We start from the raw sequence: 26,728 nt of genomic DNA on the forward strand, positions 1-26,728 counted from the left end.
AATAATAAGGTGAAATGTGCATTAATATTCACATTGACAATGTGAATATTTTATAATGCGAACATTCATATTGTCAAATTTATTTAATGTGGATGTTCACGTCACCAAGTTACTAAGGGTTTAACAAATATTTGTAAGGGTAAAATTGTCCATAACCTTAAATATGAGAATTAGAATTTGGTAGATCAAATGTCCAAAATAATAAGACTTATTAGAATATATATAAGAATATCTTATAAACTAATTAAGATACAAATACTTCAAAGAATTTTTTTTAATAAATTTCCTTTAATAAAAAATTAAATATAAATACCATTTGTGAATCCCATCATAAAAGAAATAGAGAGAAAATAGCCAAACCAATACCAACAGCAATAACTCACATACATGACTACCACTCACATATTTTGTTATTGAAATTTGACAACAATGACAAAATAATCAAACAGTAATAACTCATTAGTTACAAAGCAATTGAATAATCAAATAGCAATTGTAATTTGAAATACCATTGAATACTAGAGGAGTTTGGAGAAGATATGTTTTCACACTCTCAACATTTGATGTTTTTTAAATTTTTACCTACATGAGCATACGATCACTTCGCTTGCCAAAGATGCCCGAACCCGAAATGGATTTTATCATCACTACAAGGAGAGGAAATTGCAAGACTGCAAACAAGGTCACAGGTATGCAGGAGAATCCAACGACAGGAGCAAGAATCCAGACCTTATTATCTCCAAACATTAGATAGAGTGTGGCTCCAAAGGCAATCATCATGGATAATATAGAGACAAATAACATAACAAGACCAATGATTAATCTTTTGGGGAGAGCATAGAGAAAATCCTCTTCTGCGTAGCGAGCAGTAAGGATGGACAAGAACATCAACACAGAAGTAATGGATGAGAAAAGAGCCAATGCATCAAATATGCCGAAGATTAAAAAGGCTTTATGTTTGGAAAAATATGGATGTCCGTCATTGTTGTTTCCACCTGGCACTGTAATGGCAGCCGCAAAAACCACGGTGACAATGAGGGCAGCTACAATTGTGCATGAAGTGGCAGTGTCTTTCATCCACCTCTCTCCTTCCTTTACCAACTCCTGGTGTGTATCAGTAAATACTTCTGCAGGTGTCATTCCATTAGTGTTCCTCACTTCTTTGTCTCTAGGCTGTACCAATTTTTCCACTTCCTGTACAAATTAACAAAAAATAGCTTTCGAATGATAAAGGCAATTTTCATAAAAACTCAATGACCTTTAATCTGAGTAGTGGGAAAGGGTTGTCATGAGACATATCAGTCGAGAAAGTTTTTGCATCAAAACTTGGGGATTTTGGAATCAGAAAGCAACTTTCATCTATTTCAGACTTAGATGTTTTTGGATCATAGATTTAGATAAGGATTTAAAAAGGGAAAGAGAAAACGTGAAAATAATGTGAATGAAACATATAAGAAGAAGAAAAAAAAATTTTGATTTTCTTTTCTATTTCTAAATCTCTATCGAAATCCATGATTCAACACAGCTTTAAGATCAACAACCTCTAGTTTGAGTATGGTAGGGGTTGTCCTAAGACATCTGAATTGACAAAGTTCATAGTTAAAAACATGGATAGTAATATGGGCATATGTAACTTGTGTGGTAAGTCAAGTAATTAAGAGAAGAATGAAATATAAAGAAATTGCTTGATCATTTTATTTATTTCCTTTGGGGAATGGAAAATTTTACCTTAAACCATTGCAATTCGCGCTGCATTTGTAGAGCTGCACCAGCTGCACTTACTCTGATACTGAGTTGCTGCCGAGGTCCCAACAATGCAGCCAAATGCAGAGCATTGTTCCCTGACACGTCTTGTCGTGACAGAAATATATAACTAGACTCCACAAGTTGATATACGAGGTTGAACACATTTTCACGACGACATACAATTGCATATTGGAATATGCTTTGCGTCTTTGTGGTAGGAAACTGAATCATAGTAGGGCATGAATCTATAATATTTTCAACAATTTCATGAATCCCAGCCGATGTTGCTTCTTGTAACGCTCGTGCAAATATCCTAACAACTTCTGGGAATTTTTTTTTTGCAACTTCCATGCAAATGCATTCGACAAGCTTCTGTGCTTGACAGTGTACCAATTTCTTTTCTCGGATGTGCTTTATGTGTGGCACTATAATTAAAATGAACTTTTTTTAAAGATTTAGTTTAAAAAATGAATTATAGTCTAGCAAAAACATTTTTAAAAAAAAAGGGTATATATTCACCCCGATCCCTACCAATTTTTTCAACAACTTTCCAAAACATTGTACGCAATCTTTGATTCACTGCACAACAAATACTAAACCAGTTAAAATATGAGAGGCAATAATGCCATGGTGGCAAACTTACTGCTACCAAATCAAAGCCAAGATTTCAAAAACATAGATTTTCAATCACAAGTAATGCTCATAATGAATCATTTTAATCAATAATTATAAATGTATTTTTTTCCCAAGCTATGATTTAAATTTTATCATTACTTTTTTGTGGATACGCATTGTGGTATGGATTTAGTAATAAGTGAAAAGGGATGACATGACAGAGCAAAATGAAATGTATTTTCCTTTTTGACAATAGTGGAAAGCAAGAGGGCCGCGAGTTGGAAAATTTGAGGAGAATGATAAATTATTTGGGTTGTTTTGTTTGATTGACAGGTTTAGAGGGGGATTAGTGAGGTTTTTGAAATTACACTACTTGTCAACATTCTTTGTTATCCAAAATGCCAATTTTACCTTAAAAAATAATGTTTAATAAACAATCAAATTTTTCCTACAACCAAACACACCATATTTCATTAATTTTTTGTCCCTATAAATATATGGTATTTTGTGGGGATGGAGTTAGATTAAAGGTTACCATAAATCAAGCAGTCGATAGGATTCTTAATATCTCCTCCGCTTTGGGGCTTTGCAATGTTTTCCAATTCCACAGGAACATCTACATGAGAGAGAGAGACTGGAAAGTTCAGTGAATTATTTTAGTCTAGCAAAATAATTAGCAAAGATATTGAGCACAAATATTGTAGTAACAGAGACAATAAATAATATATATACAAAAACATGAGTAGAGAAAAATAGATGTAAGATTTTGAGAGTCGGATTGTCACTATCTTAAAATTGTTTTTCATTCCCTCGTCAAGTTACAATTAGAGTAAAGCAGTTTTAAGATAAAACTCAAAATGCTCATAACGTCTTTCATCCAATATTCATTACCATCCAAAACTTGAATCATGTCAAGAACCAGAGGTGCCCAAAACATATAAAATATACAAAAGTACTATAAAACTCTCTAAAAAAACATTCCACCTTTCAATTCACTCTTCTTCTCCAAGATAACCCATAATTTGTGTAATGGGTCTCATCACTCATATTTATATCAAATGATGTGCTAACACATAAGGTGGTACATTGAAAATGATATAAACAAGTAGTAAGTGTAGCATTACTCTTTTCAAAATAGGTGTAGAGGATGGGTTTATATTGGAGTTGTATAATCAATAGAATTAATAATGAATTTAATCCTTCATAAATATTAAAAGTTTCTAATAAATACATATTATGTACAATATTAATTTGTAATAAAACTATAATTATTTTATCAAATATAATTTATTTTTGTTAAAATATCCCAACAAATTATGCTCGTATAAAATGATTTATGGATTGAAATTCATAGAATTTTTTTGCTTAACTAGATTATATATCCTCTTTCCTTAACTAAAGTGCAAGAAAGTACAATTTTGGGAACCACTGGTATAGGTAGTCCATCATTTTGCCAACAAATGGATTAAAAAAAAAAAAAATCAATAAAGAAAATTTTAAGAATAGGTAATAGATAAGAAAGAATATTGAAGAGACTAACACGTATAGATTAAATTCTGCCAAAAGTTTAAGGAGGTTCCACTTCGAAATGAAGAACATTTTGCAGCAATTTTCTCCAAAGGAGAGACTTCTTCTATGCATGCCAAATTAGGGTAGCGCTGAACCAAGGTTAGAGCAATGTCTGTAAGATTAATGAAAAATATGTAATTAGTAGGAAGTCATTCAATTTTAACAATGTCATACCATTTTTAATTATTTTTTTTCCAATTTCAAGTTCATTTTATGAAAATGTGAAAAATATTGCAAAAAGTCATTTTTGCCATTCAAATGTGCTAAAATTTGACTTTTTGCAAAAAGTCAATTTTTTGTCTACAATGACCAAAAAAAATTATAATGGATAAATTAAAGCTATAGTTCCTAAAGTTTAACACATTTTTGTTTAAGTCCCTCAAGTTTGATTTTGTTAATTAAAATTTTAAAATATTAAATTCAAATCAATTTAGTCATAATACTTTAGTCATTGTGTCATTTTGGTCTTTATAATTTTAATTGGCTCAATTTTGATCCTGAATTTATAATTTCGTGTCAATTTATGTAATTAACACGTGTCGCGTTTTTATAGGCAAAATTGTAAATTTGTTCAACTTACTAAGTTAATCTCAAACAACTAGCCGCCATTTTTCTTTGAAAACTCTAATCGGTGTTATTAATTGGACTAATTTGACCAAAAAAATCTAAAATTAATGATCAAAATCGAGCTAATTAAAATGGCAGAGACCCAAATGGCACAATAAGCAAAATATAGGGATTATCGATCTAGTTTACTCTAAAGAAAATGAAACATAACCTTCTAGTATTGAAAGGCGAAATTGACAAAATTGATACTTTAGGAATCAAAATGACACAAAATATATACTTTATGAATCATAGTTAATATTTATAATTTTTCCATTAACCAGTTAAACAATGGTTTGAAATTGGATTAAATTAACTCAAATTGACAACTTTAAGACCAAAATGACTGAAGGGACTAAGATGACAAGGAAAGGAACATATAAAATAATTTTTAACCTTTAAACTATTAGAGGACTAACCTTGTAAATTTACAGTTTTAGTTAATAATCACTTACCATTGAGTCCAGAACTTGACAGATCACACAACAGCACAGCACCTAATTTCTCGTCAAATGGTTGATGCTGTTGGTCTTGTTTTGTGGCGTCCAATAAGTAAAGAACAACCTCTCTTTTCCCACAGGCAGCAGCGTAATGGAGAGCTATTCTTCCACGAACGTCACAAACATTAGACAGTGTCGGGTTCTTCTCTAGCAACAGTTTGGTTGCCTCAATGTTGCCCACTCCTGCAGCAATGTGAAGGGCAGTATGGCCAACAGCATCATGTTGAGCAAGATCTTCTGGTACCATCTTCTCCAACAGCTTCTTCACAAAATGGTTTCTTCGAATAATCCTGACGGCGATCATGAGTGCCGTTTCTCCAAAACGAGTGATGGGAACCCTGACTGCATATGGTACTTCTTCTATGAATTTAATGGCGCTCCCCCAATCACCTTTGATTGCCGCTATTTCCAGTGGCTGATATTCCAAAAGAATCTCCTCTGTTTCTTCGTCTGTCATCCATTTAACACGTACGTCACTACAACATATAATAATTAAGAATTTTACCAACTAAACATTTTTTTTTTTTTGCCTCCAAACAAAGTAAGAATTTTATTGAAAAAAAAAAAAAAAAAAAAAAACCTTAGGATATTGACTCCCATTGTCATGAAAAGGTTGTTGGGAAAAAATAATATTTGCTTGGTTCAATTTTTTCAAAAATACTTTTCAGAAAATCTTATTTTTTTACTTTCCGTGTTTTTTGGTTTTTAATGAATTTTTTTAATATTTTAAGTAATTTTTTTTACTTTTTAGACGTACCTAACATAAATATACCTAAAAAGTAAAAAAGTTGTGAAAAAAAACCTTTTAAAAATTCACTAAATACTAAAAATACAAAAAATATTAAAAAAAATACAAGAATTCAGTACATTTTTTGTATTTTTATGCATTTATTAATTTTTTAAAATATTTTTTTTACAAATTTTTTACTTTTTAGATACATCTAAGTAAGGTGCATCTAAAAAGTAAGGTGCATCTAAAGTACGAAAACTTTTTAGATGATTGATTTGATGTGTATGTAGAGTAGTTTTTGAGATAAAAAGTACGAAAACTTGTTTGGTTTACCTTTTTCAGAAATGGTTTTAGAAAATTATTTTGGAGAGAGAGTTTTAAAAAAGCGATTGATTTGATGTATATGAGAGAGAGTGATTTTGAAAAGTAGGTAACCAAACCAAATTTTAAGATTTTTTTTGAAAAATTTATTTAATTTAATTACTCTTAAAAATTTATTTGTAGAGAATTTTTCTCAAAAAATTTTCTGAAAAAGAAACCAAACAAGCCCAAAACCTTTAAAAAGTGATTACCAAAGGTAATAGGTCGTGAGTGGAAAATTGCATACAACTTTGCCCACACTTCCTCAGCAGTTTTAAAGGGCAGAACTCGCGTCAAGATTTCTTTGGTGAGCGTTGTGAGAATCCATCCCCGTACGAGACTGTCTGATCTTTTCCAGGACCTGTACTGTTCCTCATTCTCAGGTGGAGCAGAAGGAGGAGCCTCAACTGTGCCATCGATGAAACCAACCAAGCCTCGACTCTCAATGAAGTCCAACATCAGTTCCTTCCACTCTTCGTAGTTGCTGTCAGAGAGTTTGTCGGGGACAAAATCCGTCACGTTAAAGTCCGAGGGGTATGGGTATAATGGGTAATTCTCAATTGAGGAAGCCATTGATGAAAAAGCTTGCTTAGCTAGCTAGTTTACACAGATGGTTCCTATTTCAGTGTCTAATGCAATGCTTATGATCAGCAATTTATATTTGCTCAGCCCTTTCGTATGATTCCATCCTTGTCCATGGTAGCTATTTTTATCCTTCTTGTTTTGTCCTTTGAGTGTTGCATTTGTTTACTTCAATGATGCTTTGTATCATGATTATTTTATTTTATTTTATTTTTTTAAGTGAGGCAGAAAAAGAAAAAAATATACAAATACAGAGGGAGTTGCGCCCCATTGATGAATTGCACCCTTCATTTTTATTTTATTTTTTTGGTCCCACTGTTGAGTGATTCCATTTTTTTTTTGTGCCTTGCTCTTACAACAGACTGGTATCTCCACTTTTTGTTTTGTCCTCTTGCGTGTGGGATTTGTTTACGTTAATGATCTTTGCACCATATGATTTTCGTTTTTTTTTTAATGCCTTGCTCATAACAACGTACTGGTATCCAGTGGGGTGAACAACAGTTTCATACCAACCAAACAGTAAGTATTTCGGAGAGGGAAGATCAATGATCCACATGCTTCAAACAAGGGGTTGGATTTGTAAGATTTTTATAAATGGCAATCTCATTGGATAAAACTTTATTCAGTTGTATTTTTATTCACTCTAGTATATCTATGAGTTATGAGAGTTTAGATACGAATCCAACCCGAATTGTATTAGAGAAGTTTGTACAGACATATCATATTTTGACTTAAGTATTCTTTATTTGCCACTTTATATTAAACAGCGCCTCCAAAGCCAAGAAGAGTTCAAAATTGTTTGACTGCTCGAGTGTGCTCGAACAGTGAAGTAGTTCATCCAGTATTTCTATCTGTGTTCTAAACTTCTCGAAAAGATGTTTCACCACTCAAGCAATGGATGTTGCGCTCGAGCGGTTGGCCTATATGTGAGCACCACCTTTAGTTAAACCGCTCGAGTGCACGAGCGGTAAAGTGTGCGCTCAAGTGGTTTTCGCGACTCTATTTAGTATAAAGTATGCCATTTGTTATTTTTAAGATTTACCTGTCCAGATTTTAAGAGATGTGTAAAATATAAAGTGTTCTATATTAGAGGGTATTTTATATGAGTTTCCATGATGTATAGAAGGTGATTCATTGATCAATGAACTACATATTGACAAACATCAACGGTTATTTCATTCTTTCATTCACAAAAAGAGATAGGTGTTCATCGGTGGATTCCGAGGAACTTGGCCCTGAAACTTTGGTAAATTCTGGAATGGCTCATCTTTGTGGATTCGACATTGGTATTGTGAATTCAACGTTAGGCAAAGCAATTCCAAAATGAAAACGGTGTTGGTAGATGCATTTCGTTCAATTCGGGCGTAAATTCTCTAAGTAATTAAGGGTTCTCGTGTGTAATTTTTGTCTTAAATAGGCATTTTACCTATCTAAATATTACTATAAAGTATATATTTTATTTTGCCTATCAACTATTTCATATTTCTACTCCAACCATGCTCTTTATTTTAGCTATTCATCTAAATACTATTAATTTTATAAAATGCCACATCAGCAACAAAGATGGAGGGAAATGATCCTAATGATTAAATATATTTTGCCTAGTCTTGAAGGCTAGTTACATGTAGCTAGTGAATGTGAGTTGAGCTAAAATGCCTAATCGTATGCCTAGTGCATTGGAGTTGAAAAAAATAAGTTATACTAGGCATTTTGACTAACAAGCATGATATGCCTAGTGGGTTGGAGATGCTCAGTGGATTATCTTGTGACTTTGACCCACGATTTTTTTATCACAATTGGAGAAGTCCAATTATAATTTTTTTCGCGTTAAATCATTGTGCCGATTTGTTATTGATTGTTTGATTATGATTATTATTTATTGTTTAAAATTAAATCATAATTGCAAATTAATATCTAGGGAGTTTTTCAAGATTTTTCAGGATTGTCGGTCTCATTCAAATCATCTTGATAATCTAAACCATTTATTTTGTAGAGTCCGCCAAATAGAAGAAATAGGTTCAATTATCCATTACAGTGATATGTCTGCCATAGAAGCTTTAAACAAGAAATAGTTTCATAATCCGTATAATGTGATATTTGCAGTGCAAAACAGGAGAACATAATAATAATACATGGATAGGCTATTGAATAGGAGCTTACCCATCCAAAGAAAGAGAAAAAAAATAAAATAAAAATGAAAATGAAAATTATATTACAATTAATAGCCAAGAAACAATGACCAATGGAAGACAGTCCAAAACCTTCGCCCAGGTGTATATTATAAATCCCATCTTTACAATCAATTGACTTTTGCCAAATAATTTTGTGGCAGACTCACAAAATCTGCTCACACTATATAGGTTTGATTTGGCCTCTTTGGACCACGTTTTCTTCGTGGGTTGGCACTGACCATGCAAGAGAAGGCATTGACAAGCTCAGAATCTTCTTCAGTAATCAGAATCTTGGCTGCACTAGGGTCAGCAAGGAGTTGTTTGGCAACAAGATATCCTGCAATTGACCAGGTCTGGAACAACCGCGATTGTTTCCCAATGAACCTTGCTCTTTTGGTGTCGTAATATTCAGGCCACTTGTCTCTGGATATGCGCTTCTCTGCAACCTCTACTGCTTTTGCAGCAATTTCTGGTCTATTCATCTTAATGCATGCAACAGTGAGCTGCAAAAGACCAGTTAAATTATTACAACATACTATTTCTAATTTTTACAAAGGAACTACTATGTACTATGTTAAAAAAATCAAATTAGACAAGCATAACTCCATTTAACCATAATTTCTGTTATCATCAAAATGATAAAGCAGTGTCAACACTAAACTACTACTAGAATGATACCCAGAATATGTGCGTGGAACAATGATGCAGATCCACATATATGAAAATAGTGTATACCCAGCTGGTCATCCTAAAGTACAAACTCATTAGTGTATAGTGCTAATTAAACATCATTACAAAGGAAAAAAGCAAATATCCTAAAGTACAAACTCATGTTCTGACTAATAGAGAGTATATGTTGAGGGTTCAGATGTATCTTAAAGCAACAGAGACCTCAGATTGTGAGGATGTGAGGGCTGTGAGGATGTGACAAGGATTATATTAAGGGTTGTGAGGATGTGATCTAAATTTATAAAACATAGTTCCTTCTCAAACTCTAAAATGGCCCTAATAGATAGTAAATTTAGCATTGTCAGGTGTTTCTTCAAAGATGCATGATAAAAAATAAGGAATAAAAAATTGAAGTACTAAAAAATAACAAAACATTTTCTGTGTTACATTAAAAGAGTAGGTCTTCCATTGAAGTTAAGCACTTGGAAACCACAAAAATAGGCAAAATAAAATGTTTCCTACAGCATTTGACGGCAGTGCATCAAAATCTTAAGAGAAAAGATACGGATCATGAAAAAATTTTCATGAAATTGATCATGAAAAATTTATGGCTCTTGGATTACCTTGGTTAGTGTGTGGTGTTTTATTTTAAGTGTAATCCAAGGGTCATAAATCTTTCATGATCATTTTCATGAAAGTTTTTTCATGGTACCTAGCATTGCTCAAATCTTAATAATCAATAACAAGTGCAAACTTCGCACATACAATGAAATAGTCATGTGCAAGCATGGACATGCAGAGACTTAGTGATAATACAAGTCCTACAAAAAATAAAAATTAAACATAATAAAAGACTTATTTCCATGCTATGTGATGCTTCATCAAATTAGTGGGACAGTTACAGAAATGCACCAACCGGATTGCTGGGTGGGGTGGAGCTCAGGTTATTTATTATTATTATTATTATTATTATTATTTGGAACACTCGGTGGGGTGCTAGGTTTCAAACAAGTGAAAACTGCATTAAAAGAGTTAATACTAACATCACTAGCATCTTAAAGATGCTATGCAGAAGCAGTACAGACTCATTTCAGATACTCTGTAAAACGTGACAAATAACTCACAAAGAAAGCCCACTCTACCAGCTGATCAGTTTTTATAATCCAGCTGTAGTTGGAATTAGGAATGAATCCAGAGAGAAGCAAATTATAATCCCACAGAAAATTAGAAATGAAGTGGAGTCGATATAACACAGTAATAGGCCCCTCAACTCAACCCACCATCCTATCTAAAAAAAAAAAAAACTCAACCCACCATGGTTTCTGTTAAGCATCAATTGAATCAAGAAACTTAAAGCAGTAAAACATGAGCATTTAGCACCACAACCAAAAATCAAAGGCAACTGACTACCTGCCAGAGTAAAGTAGGCCAGGCACCTGCATTATGGTAGGACCAAGGACTGCACCAAAAACCACAAAGGATGGTGAGATACAATTTATTTATTTATTTTTTAAGCCTTAGTTCAAGGATGAAGAACTATCACTTCTTCAAGGTAGAAATATTACGTGTTCTTTGGATCACTGCCTGTAATAATCGGCCACTCCTGACCTTCAAGAGCAGGATAACATATCTTGAATGGCATGTCTGCTACCAAATCTGCCCATTTGGCTTCAATGAGATCCAATATTGCGTGTGACTGATCTGCTGTCGCAAGACTACTCACCACAGACCACAAGTTTCCAAGAGAAAAGAAACGGAAATCCATGTGAGCGGGTTGTAAGTTTCCAATTAAATAACCTCCTTTATTAGGCATCCATTCCACAAGCCAAGGAGAAATCTGATCTGGGTAGATATTGAACTTGTTCACAGCATCATATGAGTACTCTTCTGTCTTGTAGCGGTAAATCTCATTGAGTTTTCTCATATCAATCCAATAATACTCTCTGATATGGAACGATAATGCCACAAGACGATTGTTCACTGCTCGGATTAGGTCAGCTGATCCATCCTCCGGAGCAAGCATTTCACGTGCACAAAGTAATGCTGAATAAAATAGTGCCTGCAACAACAACATGAAACACCCTACCAAAATAATACTGTTTTATCTTACCAAGCATAAAGATGATAAAAATAAAGAAAATCTACCCTGGTACAGTTTACATATATCCAACATATAAGAGAAACATTTCAACAAATAAATAAATAAATATCAACAACATTTTGCTAGTGATATCTAAAGAACAATCAGTACCACATAGATGTCAAGATTTGTATCAAATTTTAGATTTAAATTTTTTATCAGATTCAAATGTTAACTAGAGAATCATCTGACCGCCACTGTATCTTCTCTAAAATCATCAACCTTCAGCATAGTCAACCACAACTAAAAATAACCACCTCTCTAGGACAATCATTTCTAACATTAGGATTGGCAATATGTCTTTCATAGGCACACACAATGGCCATAGCCCAAGAAACTTTCTTCTTAAAAAGAAACTGAAAACACATCCAAATAACAATAATATGAACAATTTACTAACCTGAATTTCCAGAGGGTGACCATGAATCCCCATGCAGCGATCTATCATACAAGAACCATCTGTCACTAATAAAGTTGGGAACATATCAAAACCATCAGCAAGACATAGCCTCAGAATCATTTTAATTCCAGTTTGGACATCAATTCTCTCCTGAACTGAGAGATCTCCGGAGCATTTTCCATATGCACGCAACAGTATAATCCACCACAATCCTGGAATTAATATCATAAAATGAACAGAAAAAAAAATGCATAAAATTCTAATACCAGGATATGTATATTTTGCTTAATAGGCTTTTTGAAATAATATGTTTATTTACCAGAATCAACAGGTGCAACACGACCAATTGCTGCCTCTCCGAAATCAGGATCCAATACCTCCTCTGCTGCTGAGTCATCACCATCCAGGGGAACTGTGCGCACCTTGAAACTAGCAGGCATCAATCCTTGACCAGGACTATGACAGTCCATAGTTTTCTCCCAGCTCTACAAAATAAGGACTACACAAGTCATGCATACACAAGTCATGCACAATTATACACTAAAATGATCAATTCTAATCACATAATTAACTATGTCAGTTGTATGCATTACAAGTAAACACCTGTGGACCAAATACACAACTAAGGATTACATATATGCAGTGTATTTGCGACTAGTTCAGTACTCAGTTTCCATATGACATGAAATCCAGAATGGCATAAGCACCATTGTTCTATTATTCAACTATCCATCTTACATACAAATGCATGCAAGGAGCGTGTAACTATGTTACATGGAAAGCATATTGCTTTAGTGAGCAGGGATGAGGTATGCCACTTTTTCTAGTTAATAAGTAGCAGAACACAGTATGCCCTTCTTTTCTTCTTTGGTAAGTACAAGAACATGGTGTGCTGCATACCCTAAAACAAAGTACACTAGATGCAGACTTGTACAAGTCTCATAGTTCCAATTGGCGAGGGGTTTTTGTTATCGTACTAGTTTTCTTTTTCTTTTCTTTTCTTTTTTTGGGCCAAGTTTCATTAGAATTGTTGCCCTTTTTTAAGAAATGCAAGAGTGATTTTCTTTTAACATGTCATCAATAATGAAATAATATTATGAAAATGCATTGTTTATCGTGTTCAAACTTTCTTATACTAGAATTAGTTCCCAAAATAACATCAAAGCCCTTCATGGGCATGACAACAAACGGAAAAGGAAGTCTATGGTCGGCGACCTCTATATCACAACCGCTAACACCTTGTTTCAAGATCAGTTCACCCCTAAGAGGTGACACTACACAAATAGGAGATGCTAACTATGCTAACTCCAATTCCAAAACAGATGCAAATGCAGCACATACAAAAGAATGAGATGCACCCGTGTCTATCAACACACTAGCAACCGAGTTGCAAAACAGAAAAGTACCTCTCACTACTGATGGAGCCGATACTAAATCCTGCGCGGTAACAGCATACACGCGCCCTGTAGGCCCCTGATCCACCTGCTCACCTCTAGGAGCAAAAGACTGTGCACAGACTGGGATGACGAAGCTCCCGGATTGGCCCTCGAGGCCTGCACAGACTGAGCTGGCTGAAATCCCTGCGTCTACCTAGAACTAGACGCTCCCGATGCGGCACCCAACTGTGGGCAATACCTCTTCAGGTGCCCAGGCTGACCACACTGATAACAAGATAAGGACTGGCCCCTGCCCTGACTCTGGCCCTGAGGTCTAGCTAAAGAAGAAGCAGCTCGCTGACCCCCTCCCTTCTGCGGGCAAACCGAAGCTTTGTGACCCAGCTGGCCACACTTGTAACAAGCAAAGTCCCCCTGACTACCTCTCCCGGAGCCTGCACTCGGCACTGGAAAGGTCGATCTAGCAACACCACCCTGCAACTGCGGAGGGTTAGAACCTCTCTGCCTCCTGCCATCGCCCTGGCCATCTTGGCTCCTCTTGGAGCCTCTCTGCCCCTCATCCTCCTCCTGCATCATGAGCTCCATATGAGCTGCAGCGTCTACTAAGTGTCTATACTCTCGGATGTAAGACCCACCAACCCTCAGCTTGAGGCCCCGCCTCAACTTCCGCTCAAACTCATAACAACGGCGTTCTTCGGACGCCACCAACTCTGGTGCAAACCTGGACAAACTAGTGAAAGTGGCCTCAAACTCCGCCACAGACATGCCCTGCTGATTAAGCCGGCTAAACTGATCCCTCAGCTTCTCCCTAGCCACTGCAGACAAGAACCTCTCCTGGAAAGCATTCACAAACGCCTCCCATGTACCACCAACACGAGCCTTCTCGTACTTCCACCATTGACCCGCATCTCCCTTCAGCTGGAAGGATGCCAAGGTCACTTTCAATGCTCCGTCCTCGATGCCAAGCATCTCGAACGTCTTACTCATCTGTTCCAACCACTCGTCAGCCTTCAGTGGCTCTTTTGGATCCCCAACAAACTCATCCGGATTTGACCGGAAGAACTCCCTTTTCAAGAAGGAAGGCCCTACCTCAGCTGCCTGATTCTCAGCTCTGAGAATACCCAAAGCTTCCGCTATCTCTCGGGCCAAGGCGCCCATAGCCTGCTGACCCGCTGGCTCGGCCACATTGGCCTGACCAACTCCCTCCTGTACTGCCGGAACGTCATCCGGTACAGGTACCTCCTGCCTCGCAGGTCTACCGCGCCTAGCACCTCTTCCTCGTCCTGACATCCTAATAAAGGTGGTACAGAACGTCAGCACATTCACAAATGTGCCAAAACTAAACACTCACGTCCTAGTACATGGACAACAGTAATTCACTCCACGTAAGCACATAAACACATAAGCACTTACGAATTTCATTTCCGGATAATGATAGTCCCGAGGCGTTACTAGAGTTCCGGTTAGAAACAGCATTGATCAAGTGTTTCCAACAAGACTCCCAGAAACCCAAAGGTCCAATCAACATCCTAGAAACTAAATCCCATACCCACATAGTCACATAAGCATGTTATCAATTAAGCACATAGCATATGACACTACATCTAAGTCTCTATCAAGCGAGACAAACCCATTGTGATACTAGTCACTTCCCACGTACCCAAAGTATTCGAACCCGGTACGCTCTGATACCAAGTTGTAACGTCCTCAAAATAATGATATAAAACCCATCAATAAAGACATGCAATGGTAATAAAGATTGACATTCTTCTATTCATGGAAGTAGTTCCTTACAAAGGTATTACATGTTAACAACAAAAGCAAATGCCCTACGGGCTTACAGCTTTCCAAGTTAACACTTGGTTACAACAAAAGAGTACTAGCTCGTTTACACATTAAGCCCTTGGCTTGAGTTTACATGTAATACATCAAAAATAAGACAACAAAAGTGTGTCCGCCTCTAGCCTCCCAAGCTACGTCCTTGGAGGTGGCATGCTACCTGTACCTGAAAATGATATTCCCATATAGGGTGAGCCACAGCCCAGTAGAAACATACTAAACCAAATATGAACAATGACTAAAAGATTAGCAGTTGATAGATGGCCAACACAGATACTTTCACTTATCACATTTTACAGTTTCATGACATGCAAGTCCATATTACAATTCATTTTCAATTCTTTTCGATTCTCAATTTACAACCATGGCTCAGAACCTGGCCAAACAACTCATATGAGACAGTAACTCATATCAAACACTTCCCATTTCATAATAGATAAGCATACTAGCTATATCACACAACAACAGATAAGCATACAAGCTATATCATCACTTCCACAGATATGCATATGAGCACTATCACACTTCCAATGACAAGCATATGAGCTCTGTCAATACATCACTAGATAAGCATATGAGCTCTATCTACGGAGTCCATCCCCTATCTCCTCCCAACACATCCGGTTTAGAGGTCCATCCCCTATCTTCCCCTAAACCGCGGAGTACATCCCCTATCTCCTCCAACACAACACAATGCATAAAAACAATAATTATACACATCATCACACAACACATAAATTTAACGTGTTCTTTCCATCATCATACTCAATGACTCATTCCAGTGATTAGTTTCCGTTTGCCTAATCATCATGCATTGTCTACAACAATCACGACTATCCTCCACCGATAGCCCAAGCAGTTATTTCTATACAGAAAGTAAATGCAACAATGGATATTTAATCAACACTTCAATTAGGTGAGTGATAAATAATTCAACTACACCCTTTAACCCCTTCCCTTTTCCAATTTCCACATTCTCAACTCAATTTCTCATTCCCAACAATTAATTATACAAATTAATCAATCAATGTAATTAGGGCATTTTCCATAATTAACATTACAACCCTGAAGGTCCCATTTTCATCAATGATTCAACATTTATTCCATTTCTCTATACCAAACATGCATCTAGGTTTATTACGAATAAAACCCCAACTTTTGTAAAATTACACAAAAGCCCCAAACTTTCACAAAATTACCAAACCAACCCCAACATCTCAAAATACTAAAATTTAAAGACAAAATCCATAGAGAGGAGTAGGATATCCCTATCTCAAATTCGGAGCTCCAATGGAGATGAAGACCAAAACCAAAATGCTCCAAATTCTGAAATTTTCAGATTAAGAAGTAGCCCTCGACGATCAACAACCTTTTTGTAAAGGCCAAAGATGAGCAATTAACTCTTACTAGATCAAATCTAAGAGAGAAGGGCCGGTTTTAGAGTGAGAAGCTCTGAAAATGGCTTTTTGGAAAAGTAAGAGAGAGAAAAGGTCTTGAAAAAGTGATCCAAAAGTCGGATCTCGGATTTATATAAAAGTCTCCCCGCTCGAGCGGCCAAACCCCCGCTCGAGCGTCACTCACAGACTCCCGCTCGAGCGGCCACTCCCCAGCTCGAACGCCGGATACACACTCCCAGAACTTATGCAGACAGTTCTCCCGCTCGAGCGCTCGAATCGTCGCTCGAGCGGCACTCACACAATCCCGCTCGAGCGTCCAACACTGCACAGGAAAAACTTGATGGGTGAAATCCCCGCTCGAGCGTCAAACTCCCCGCTCGAGCGGACAGGTCAAAATCTGGGCAACTAGTTTTGGTTTCTAAACTTAACCAACCTATAACAAACCTGCCCAACACATCCTACAACTCAAATACAAAGTAAGAAGGGATGTAAACAAGATAATGATCAACTACCAACATCCACGGACATATATCCGGATCACTGTGAAACAAGGGTAAACCCGGGATCGCTATATAAATCATACAAATTATACAATTACCTGATTCACCTCATCAATTGTGTTCGAATCATTTTTCCACACTGCTGCTTCAACACTACCGTATTGGCCCATAGGCTGCTTGGAATCAGGAGAAACATCGAAAAATAGTCGCCGTTGCTTAATGTGCGGTGTACTTGGATCCACCAACCCAGTTTTGCAGCGAACGGGCAATGACTCCGCATTGTACTCACGGTCAGTTATGTGGGGTGTATCTGCATCTGAGTTAGTACCCACTGTTCGGCTAAACCGAACCTTAGGACACGTTCGCTTTGTGTGCCTAATGCATTTGCAATTCCCACATTTTCTTGGTCTTCGACAGTTGGACGAGGCCCGTCCTGGGTTCCCTTTTGTCTTCACAACATCAGGATCTTCTACTCCAAATTGTCGACGGAATGAATGTTTCCCTTTGTCTCCATTCCCACCGTTCAAATTCCTCTCATATAACTCCTTCATCCGGCTCGTCATCGGAAGACATGCATCCCTAGCCTCTTTGAAACCTTCCGTTGATTGCGAGGCATAGAAACACATTTCGTTGTAGGAAGAACTCAATATCCCATACCGGGCCGTCTGTGTTGTAGTGCTATCAATTGAGGGTTGAGGCCATTGCTGGCCATCCTTGCTTGCAGCCCTTGTCCATCTATGCAGCACACAAGTTGGGGGAATTTGCGTTAAATTTTCAGCTTTCATAACACATATCATGTGGCAGCAAGGTTGCCCCAACGACTCGAACTTCATGCAAGAACATCTCATTGCAGCATCCACTGGACTGTGTGTTACTATCCATGATCTGTCCTTCACTTTGTACTTATGAATATAGTAGCATTTCTGATCATCCGGCAAAGGGAACACGTCCTTGACATTCAACTTCCCCTCTTCTAAGATTTCATCACGGAACATTCTAAATATATTTCGGGTGAATAGCTCAGCTCCATGTCTCTCTATATCTCGCAATGGAGTAATCAATACCGAAAAAGTGTTATTTGTTTCAGCATCATCTCCAGCCTCGTTATACCTTATCCTTGCAAGAGCCCGATCATAGTGCCTAACAAATTCATATAGCTTCAATTTGTGTTGGAGGAAGGGATTGAAATAAGCATTCATACACTCCGAGCGCTGAGTGCTCTTCATCCCAACAAAGAAATGTCCACACATATATGCCTCAGCCCACATATGACGCTTCTCATATGTCTCCAACACCCAACTGTTGGTTTGAAGTCCAAATTTTTCGACCATTGTCGTCCAGCCATGCTCAAACTTTGTCCCATCCGTTTCCATGTCCATGCACTGCTTGAAAGCATGTGCTGTGAGAACCCAAATATAAAAATTAAGTAAATAATTAAATAATAACAATAATAATATTACAATCTCAAATATTTTGATGGTGAATCTTAAAGTGCAAATTAAATATTTGGAGGGTCTTTTAATTAATTTTAAAACCTAAAATAAATTTATGGTGAAAGTCTTCAATTTAAAGGCAAGATTTATTATTTTAATAAATAAATAAAATAAAATTAAGTGTCAAATTAGTAAGCATATTTTGATCTAATAGTAGTTGTATTTTATTTAAATTAATGGAGAGACAAAATAAAATAAAATAAAACAAAGGACATTTTTGTCTAGAGTCATTTATGTTATGTATAACAAAGAAAAGAAAAGAAAAAACCCTAGGTTCCTAATACATTCTATAGCAGCAGCCACAGCAGCCGCGGGGAGAAAGAAGTTGAGAGAAAAGAAGAAAAAGAAAAAAAAAAGGGATTGCAAACAAGGAGTAATTTTTGGGTGTGGTAGGTCTTCATCTTTCTTCTTTTCTTTGTTTTTGTTCTTTATCCTTACTCTATTATTATTTAGTTCATTGATGGAGAGGTTGTAGATTTATGTATTTTGTATATATGTATACTGTTAAGAAATCTAAGGAGTTAAATTCATGTATAAACAATCGGTGTGAATCTTAGTCCAAAAATTCTGCACATAATCGCAAACTTTAAAAATCAAGAAACCATATCAAACGGATGAATTTTAATCTGAAATTTTTACAGTAGATCAATTACATATTGAATTGCATATCTGAAGTTTTTTCATAATTTTTGGGAGTCAAAATTCATATAAATTGAGGTATCCAAATCTGTCCGGAAAACCAGTCCGAAACAGTAAATTCGGGAGTGTTGTTCTCTTTGGGTATAAATCCCAAAATTATCAAATTAGTGTCATTAGAACCGGTTACGAGTCTAGTTTCGTACGTTTTTGGCCTTGCATTGATTGCTCGTGTATATTAAGAGAACCGTCAATTTCTTTAAAGTGCTGCAGAAAACAACCTGTTTGGATATAATAAATTGTAGATAATTATTTTGATAAGAAAATCAAGTGAAACCAATTGGGTTTGAAACTTAGGATATATTAGTTGATATCTGGAGGTTTTTGGATTTTTTCGAATAGCGTGGAGTGGGTTTTGTAATTTTCAAAGTTGGCGACTAGATTGGGAAAATTTGTTTAAAACTCTGTTTTATCTCAAAGTCACATTTAATTAAGTTTCAACCGGAACTCATGTCTTGGGTGATTTTAAACCTTGAAGAACATGAACTTAGGTAATATTTAAGAGTAACGTTGAGTTGGGTTGAGCCGTGTTAGTGCGCTTTAGTTTGAGGTTACTTAGTTCCTTTTTTTTTTTAGTATTTTTAAATTAGTTGTGACGTGTAGTTTTTATACTTGGTTCAGGGCACTAGTTGGACTTTTACACTCTATACGAGGATTATATTATTTCATTTTTCAGGTGAGTAGTTTCATGCTACGTATTTTTATAAATGTTCCCCTACCCTGAACTGTTGGAAAATTAAATTGTTGTTTCAAGACTAAACTGTTTTGATAAATTATTATATTATCAATTGAATCAAATTATTTCTGAAACATGTGTGAACTTGGCATACTGTAAACTATTTGTTTTGGTCTCATGTTTATAATGATGAACCACCATGTTTTGCGAAAACTGATGTGTATTGATTATTGGGACCATGTGTGTATTTAGTCCAGGGAAATTATTCCACTATGTGTGGTGACTCTGGCCACTAGGGAACAGATCCGGGTTGAGCCGTGATGACTCTAGTGCTCAACGATTGTAAGGAAAAGACCTTTAAAAACAACTAGGTGACCTTCGATCGGATCGTCTTTGAGAAAAGGCCTAGGTGCCACCCTGAGGATGACTCTTAATTCGGTATTGGATCCAACGGGGCTTATAGCCTTGAGAACTGTGTGGCAGATTATTTGTTTTTCTTGGTACCCAGAAAATTATTGGTGTTCATGTTATAATCTGTTTTAAGTGGAAAATATCGTTTATCATGTTCTTGCGAGACATGAGTATTTTAAGTGTTGAACTGTGGAACCTTTTTTTTGAAACAGATTGTATTTGCCAAACTGTATGCCAATCTAGTTTCTGTGATATATATCTTATTTTGGAATTGAATCCTGTTTTCAAAACTGTATTTACTATCCATGTTGCTACTCACTGAGCTATCAGCTGACTTAGTTGTTTACCATTTCCAGGTGTTAGAAGGACTTAGAGTGGACTCATGGCGTAACGGGGACTTAATTGCATGGACCTCTAGGGCATTCCTTTAGTTTAGAGTGTTATGTCAAGTTTGTGCGTATTTATATTTATTCTTATCGAAGTTTATTTAGGATTATTTTTGATATGTGGGTTGTTTATATCCCATAAGTTTGGATGGTTTTTGATTACGGTTGATTTTGCCGTTTATAATTGTGACATGTCTTGATTGAGTTTTGGTTATTTATTATTGGACTATTGTTCAGTTGTTCAATGTGATTGGATTCGTGTTAGGCTTACGTGTGCCTTGGGCTAAGTCCCTGTGGGCCACGGCCGGTCATGCCCGGATTTGGGGTGTGACAATTGTGGTATCAGAGCTGTAGTTATCGAGTTTCATATCTTGCATTTCATCATTTAGACGAGGTCCGAGTCCCTATAGTCCTTAGTAGTGTTTGGTTAAGTTAGTTTTGTTTAAGCTTGTGTTGAGCTTTTCTTAATTTCATTTTGAAGGTTAAGAGATGGCACCTAGGAGAAGAAGTGTCAATGCTCTTGGAACTGATCAACCAGCTGCTAATCGTAGAGTTCCCCCTGTTCCTATACCCCCTACCGCACCACTTGTTGCTCCAGTCGTCCCTGAAGCACCAGGAGTTGTTCCTGCTGCACCAGCCCCACGGGTTTTACAGTCATTGTTGGGATTACTGAACAATCATGTAGCCCCACAACCAACAGTTCACCCAACTTTAACTTTGGATAGAGGTTCCTTATTTGAGAGATTTATGAAGGCAAAACCTCCAGAATTTCACGGAACAGTGGACCCTACGGACGCAGAGGCATGGGTACTAGAGATGGAGAAAATATTTGATGTTCTAGGTTGTTCAGCAGACCAGAAGGTGGCCTTCGCAGCTTTTAGGTTCAAGGGTCAAGCAGAGCATTGGTGGCGCATGGTGAAGCGTCAATATGAGGGTAGAGAAACAGAGCTAGTGTGGAGCAAGTTTCTAGAATTGTTTAATGAGAAATACTTCCCTGAAGCGGTGCGAAGGCAGAAGCAAGTGGATTTTCTCAATTTGAAGCAAAATGACATGTCAGTGGCTCAGTATGAAGCCAAGTTTGCGGAGTTGTGGAGGTATGCCCCACATCAGGTGGCCATAGAGGAAGATAGAGTGATGTTGTTTGAGAATGGCTTGCGGTCAGAGATCTATGCAAAAGTAGCTATTTTGGAGATGAAGACATATTCTGCATTGGTAAGTAAGGCATTACTAGCTGAAAGGGGAGTAGAAGAGAAAAAGAGAGCTGAGGAACAAAAGGCTAAGGAACCACAAAACAAAAGACTTAGAGAAGAGAGACAAGTAGAGCAACGTGGTGGTGGTAGAAATCCTAGCAAGAAGCCTTACACCCAAGGTCAGGTTAGCAATGGCATGAGACAACAGAATCGGAGGAATTGTGATAGATGTGGTAGGTCACATTCTGTTGGGTATAATTGTGATGGCACAGCTCGAATATGTTTTAAGTGTGGCAAGCCTGGGCATCTCTCTGCACAATGTAGGTCTAAGGGACTGGGAGGTCAGTCAATAACACAGTCATTTCAGGGGCAGGGGCAAGGGCAAAGACGAACTTTTTATAGCGGTGGGTTTAACCAGAAGCAGAATAATGACAAAAGTAGGACTACCCAAGGTCAGACATCCGGGAATGGGACTCAGGAAAAGAAGTCAGCAGCTACCCAAGGACGTGTTTATGCTCTCACTAGAGAGGAGGCTGAGGTTGCTCCATCTGTGGTGCAAGGTACACTCCTTATATCATTTGTACCTGCCAGAGTTTTAATTGATTCAGGATCTACACATTCTTTTGCTGCACCTAAGTTTCTACGTTGCTTGTCTATTCCTTGTGAGCCTTTGGATGCATGTATTGCTGTGTCTACTCCATTAGGAGAAACAATAGTGTTAGAGGATGTTTGTAGATCTTGTGAGATAAAGTTAGATGGTAGAATTTTTCCAGTGGATTTGATTTCTTTAGAGATGAAGGATTTTGAGGTGATTTTGGGGATAGATTGGTTAACGAAGCATCATGCCTCTATTGATTGTTTTAGAAAGAGGGTAGTTTTTGCTATGCCGGGGCAACATGAGTTTTTCTTTCAGGGAGATGTGAAAGGGTCTTCTATTTGTTTTATTTCTTCCCTTCAGGCTAACCGAATGTTGAGAAAAGGGTTTCATGGTTATTTAGCTTGTGTGATGAGTACTGAACAACCAGAGCAGAGGTTAGAGGAGCTGCTTGTAGTAAGGGAATTTGTTGATGTTTTTCCGGAGGATCTACCTGGTCTTCCTCCAGACCGTGAGGTTGAATTTTCCATTGACTTGGTCCTTAATACAACACCTATCTCTAAAGCACCCTATAGAATGGCACCGTTGGAGTTGAGGGAGTTACAAACTCAGTTACAGGAGTTGCTAGACAAAGGTTTTATTAGGCCTAGTGTTTCACCTTGGGGAGCGCCTGTGTTGTTTGTGAAGAAGAAGGATGGGTCTATGAGATTGTGTATTGATTATAGAGAGCTGAATAAAGTCACAGTGATGAATAGGTATCCTTTGTCATGCATTGATGATCTATTTGATCAGTTGCAGGGAGCTCAAGTATTCTCTAAAATTGACTTGAGGTCAGGCTATCACCAGTTGAAGGTAAGGGATGAGGATGTTCCTAAGACTGCTTTTAGAACCCGTTATGGGCATTATGAGTTCTTGGTAATGCCTTTTGGTCTCACAAATGCACCGGCCGCATTCATGGATTTAATGAACAGAGTATTTAAACCTCAACTGGATAAATTTGTGGTAGTGTTTATTGATGACATCCTAATTTATTCCAGGAGTAAGGAGGAGCATGAGCAGCATTTGAGGGTAGTATTGCAGATCCTTAGGGAGAAGAGATTGTATGCAAAATTTAAGAAGTGTGAATTCTGGTTGAGCAGTGTATCCTTTTTAGGTCATGTAGTGAGTAAAGATGGGGTATCTGTGGATAGTACGAAGGTGTCAGCAATTATTGATTGGCCACGACCTACTTCTGTGACGGAGGTACGTAGCTTTCTAGGGCTTGCTGGTATTACAGACGGTTTGTGGAAGGATTTTCCCGTATTGCTTTGCCACTTACCAATCTCACCAGGAAAGGGGTAAAGTTTGAGTGGAATGATGATTGTGAGCGTAGTTTCCAAGAGTTTAAACAGAGATTGACATCAGCTCTAATCCTTGCCTTACCTACAGATGGAGGTGGTTTTATGATTTATAGTGATGCTTCACGGCAGGGTTTAGGATGTGTGCTCATGCAGCATGGGAAGGTGATTGCTTATGCGTCACGACAGTTGAAAGTACATGAGAGAAACTATCCTACGCACAACTTAGAGTTAGCAGCAGTGATTTTTGCTCTTAAGATCTGGCGGCATTATTTGTATGGAGAGTCATGTGAGATTTACACTGATCATAAGAGTTTGAAGTATATTTTCACACAGAAGGAACTAAATTTGAGGCAAAGAAGATGGCTTGAGTTACTAAAAGATTATGATGTGAATATTTTATATCATCCGGGGAAGGCAAATGTGGTTGCAGATGCCTTGAGTAGGAAGGTCGCAGTTGGAGATATAGCTGCTTTGTCTATTGAGAGTTGTTTGGCGGAAGACATGAGACGTTTGAGGCTTGAGGTTGTTACACCTGGTAATAGGGCTTATTGTAGTCAATTGACAGTTCAGCCGACCTTGAGAGTACGGATTCGTTTAGCACAGGAGATTGACCCCCAGTGTGAGCGTATTAAAGGAGAGATGGCAGAGGGTAAACACGTAGACTTTGTGGTTAGTGATGATGGGTTGCTTAGATTCCGTAGCCGAATTTGTGTTCCTGCTAGTGGTGATTTGAGGAAGGAGATTATGACGGAGGCACATAGTTCTAGTTACAGCATTCATCCTGGAAGCACTAAGATGTATTGGGATTTTCATGAACATTTTTAGTAGAATGGTATGAAGGGAGATATTGCAGAATTTGTGGCTCAGTGTTTGGTGTGTCAACAGGTTAAAGTAGAACATCAGAAACCTGCGGGGAAACTACAACCCTTACCTATACCGGAGTGGAAGTGGGATCATGTTACCATGGACTTCGTGTGTGGATTACCTCGTACTAGTAGTAATCACGATGCAGTTTGGGTAGTTGTTGATAGATTAACCAAGTCAGCACATTTTATTGCAGTACGGATGACCTATTCTCTAGTTCGATTTGCACAGTTGTATGTGAAGGAGATTGTTAGATTGCATGGTGCACCAGTGTCAATAGTGTCAGATCGGGACCCTCATTTTGTGTCTAAGTTTTGGGGTGCGTTACAATCAGCTATGGGTACTCGGTTAAATTTTAGTTCAGCTTATCACCCTCAGACAGATGGGCAATCGGAGAGGACTATTCAAACCCTTGAGGATATGTTGAGGGCTTGTGCTTTGGAGTGGAGAGGTAATTGGGATGATTATTTGCCGCTTATGGAGTTTGCATATAATAATAGTTATCATTCTAGTTTGGGAGTAGCCCCTTATGAGGCTTTGTATGGAAGGAAGTGTAGGTCTCCTTTGTGTTGGTATGAGGTTGGTGAAAGGCAAATGTTGGGACCTGATTTGGTGGAGGATGCTACACAGAAAATTATCACCATCAGAGAGAGATTATTGACAGCTCAGAGTAGACAAAAAAGTTATGCTGATCATCGTAGAAAAGACTTAGAGTTTCATGTGGGGGATATGGTATTCTTGAAAGTATCACCATGGAAAGGAGTGATCAGGTTTGGAAAGAAAGGAAAGTTGAGTCCTAGATACATTGGTCCATTTGAGGTATTGGAGAAGGTTGGTGAAGTTGCATACCTTGTTGCTCTACCCCCTAGGTTGGCAGGAGTGCATAATGTGTTTTGCGTGTCTATGCTGAGGAAATATGTGCATAGTTCGTCGCATGTGATAGATTATGAGCCACTTCAGATTAGAGAGGATTTTTCGTATGAGGAGATGCCTGTTCAGATTTTGAATTCAAAAGAGAAAAGGTTGCGTACAAAGGTCATTAAATTGGTTAAGGTACTGTGGCGTAATCATCTAGTTGAAGAGGCGACTTGGGAATGTGAGGACGAGATGCGCGAGAAGTACCCACATCTATTCTCATGATTTATTCAGGTTAGTTTCGAGGACGAAACTTTTTTTTTTAGTGGGGGAGAATGTGAGAACCTAAATATAAAAATTAAGTAAATAATTAAATAATAACAATAATAATATTACAATCTCAAATATTTTGATGGTGAATCTTAAAGTGCAAATTAAATATTTGGAGGGTCTTTTAATTAATTTAAAAACCTAAAATAAATTTATGGTGAAAGTCTTCAATTTAAAGGCAAGATTTATTATTTTAATAAATAAATAAATAAATAAAATAAAATTAAGTGTCAAATTAGTAAGCATATTTTGATCTAATAGTAGTTGTATTTTATTTAAATTAATGGAGAGATAAAATAAAACAAAGGACATTTTTGTCCCAAATATAAAAATTAAGTAAATAATTAAATAATAACAATAATAATATTACAATCTCAAATATTTTGATGGTGAATCTTAAAGTGCAAATTAAATATTTGGAGGGTCTTTTAATTAATTTTAAAACCTAAAATAAATTTATGGTGAAAGTCTTCAATTTAAAGGCAAGATTTATTATTTTAATAAATAAATAAAATAAAATTAAGTGTCAAATTAGTAAGCATATTTTGATCTAATAGTAGTTGTATTTTATTTAAATTAATGGAGAGACAAAATAAAATAAAATAAAACAAAGGACATTTTTGTCTAGAGTCATTTATGTTATGTATAACAAAGAAAAGAAAAGAAAAAACCCT

At 37.0% G+C, this 26,728-nt stretch overlaps 2 protein-coding genes and 1 pseudogene across 2 annotated transcripts; 1 reads left to right on the forward strand and 2 right to left on the reverse strand.

Moving 5' to 3' along the window:
- Nucleotides 1-479: 479 nt before the first annotated feature.
- LOC114296822 (ankyrin repeat-containing protein ITN1-like) lies at nt 480-2,158 on the reverse strand. Its single transcript, XM_028241163.2, has 2 exons — nt 1,729-2,158; nt 480-1,194 (listed from the first exon to the last, which is right to left on the reverse strand). The coding sequence occupies exons 1-2, from the start codon at nt 2,095-2,097 to the stop codon at nt 583-585; spliced, it is 981 nt and encodes a 326-aa protein (XP_028096964.2). The 5' UTR covers nt 2,098-2,158; the 3' UTR covers nt 480-582.
- A 6,881-nt stretch (nt 2,159-9,039) lies between these two features.
- LOC145789575 (alkaline/neutral invertase E, chloroplastic) lies at nt 9,040-12,985 on the reverse strand. Its single transcript, XM_082866429.1, has 5 exons — nt 12,408-12,985; nt 12,089-12,300; nt 11,114-11,607; nt 10,959-11,007; nt 9,040-9,382 (listed from the first exon to the last, which is right to left on the reverse strand). The coding sequence occupies exons 1-5, from the start codon at nt 12,556-12,558 to the stop codon at nt 9,056-9,058; spliced, it is 1,233 nt and encodes a 410-aa protein (XP_082722555.1). The 5' UTR covers nt 12,559-12,985; the 3' UTR covers nt 9,040-9,055.
- An 8,384-nt stretch (nt 12,986-21,369) lies between these two features.
- Nucleotides 21,370-26,029, forward strand: LOC145820448 (uncharacterized; annotated as a pseudogene).
- The last annotated feature ends 699 nt before the right edge of the window (nt 26,030-26,728 follow it).

This window comes from Camellia sinensis, chromosome 1, assembly GCF_055761805.1.
Source record: "Camellia sinensis isolate YWXY chromosome 1, ASM5576180v1, whole genome shotgun sequence".
In the NCBI taxonomy this organism is placed as follows: Eukaryota; Viridiplantae; Streptophyta; class Magnoliopsida; order Ericales; family Theaceae; genus Camellia; species Camellia sinensis.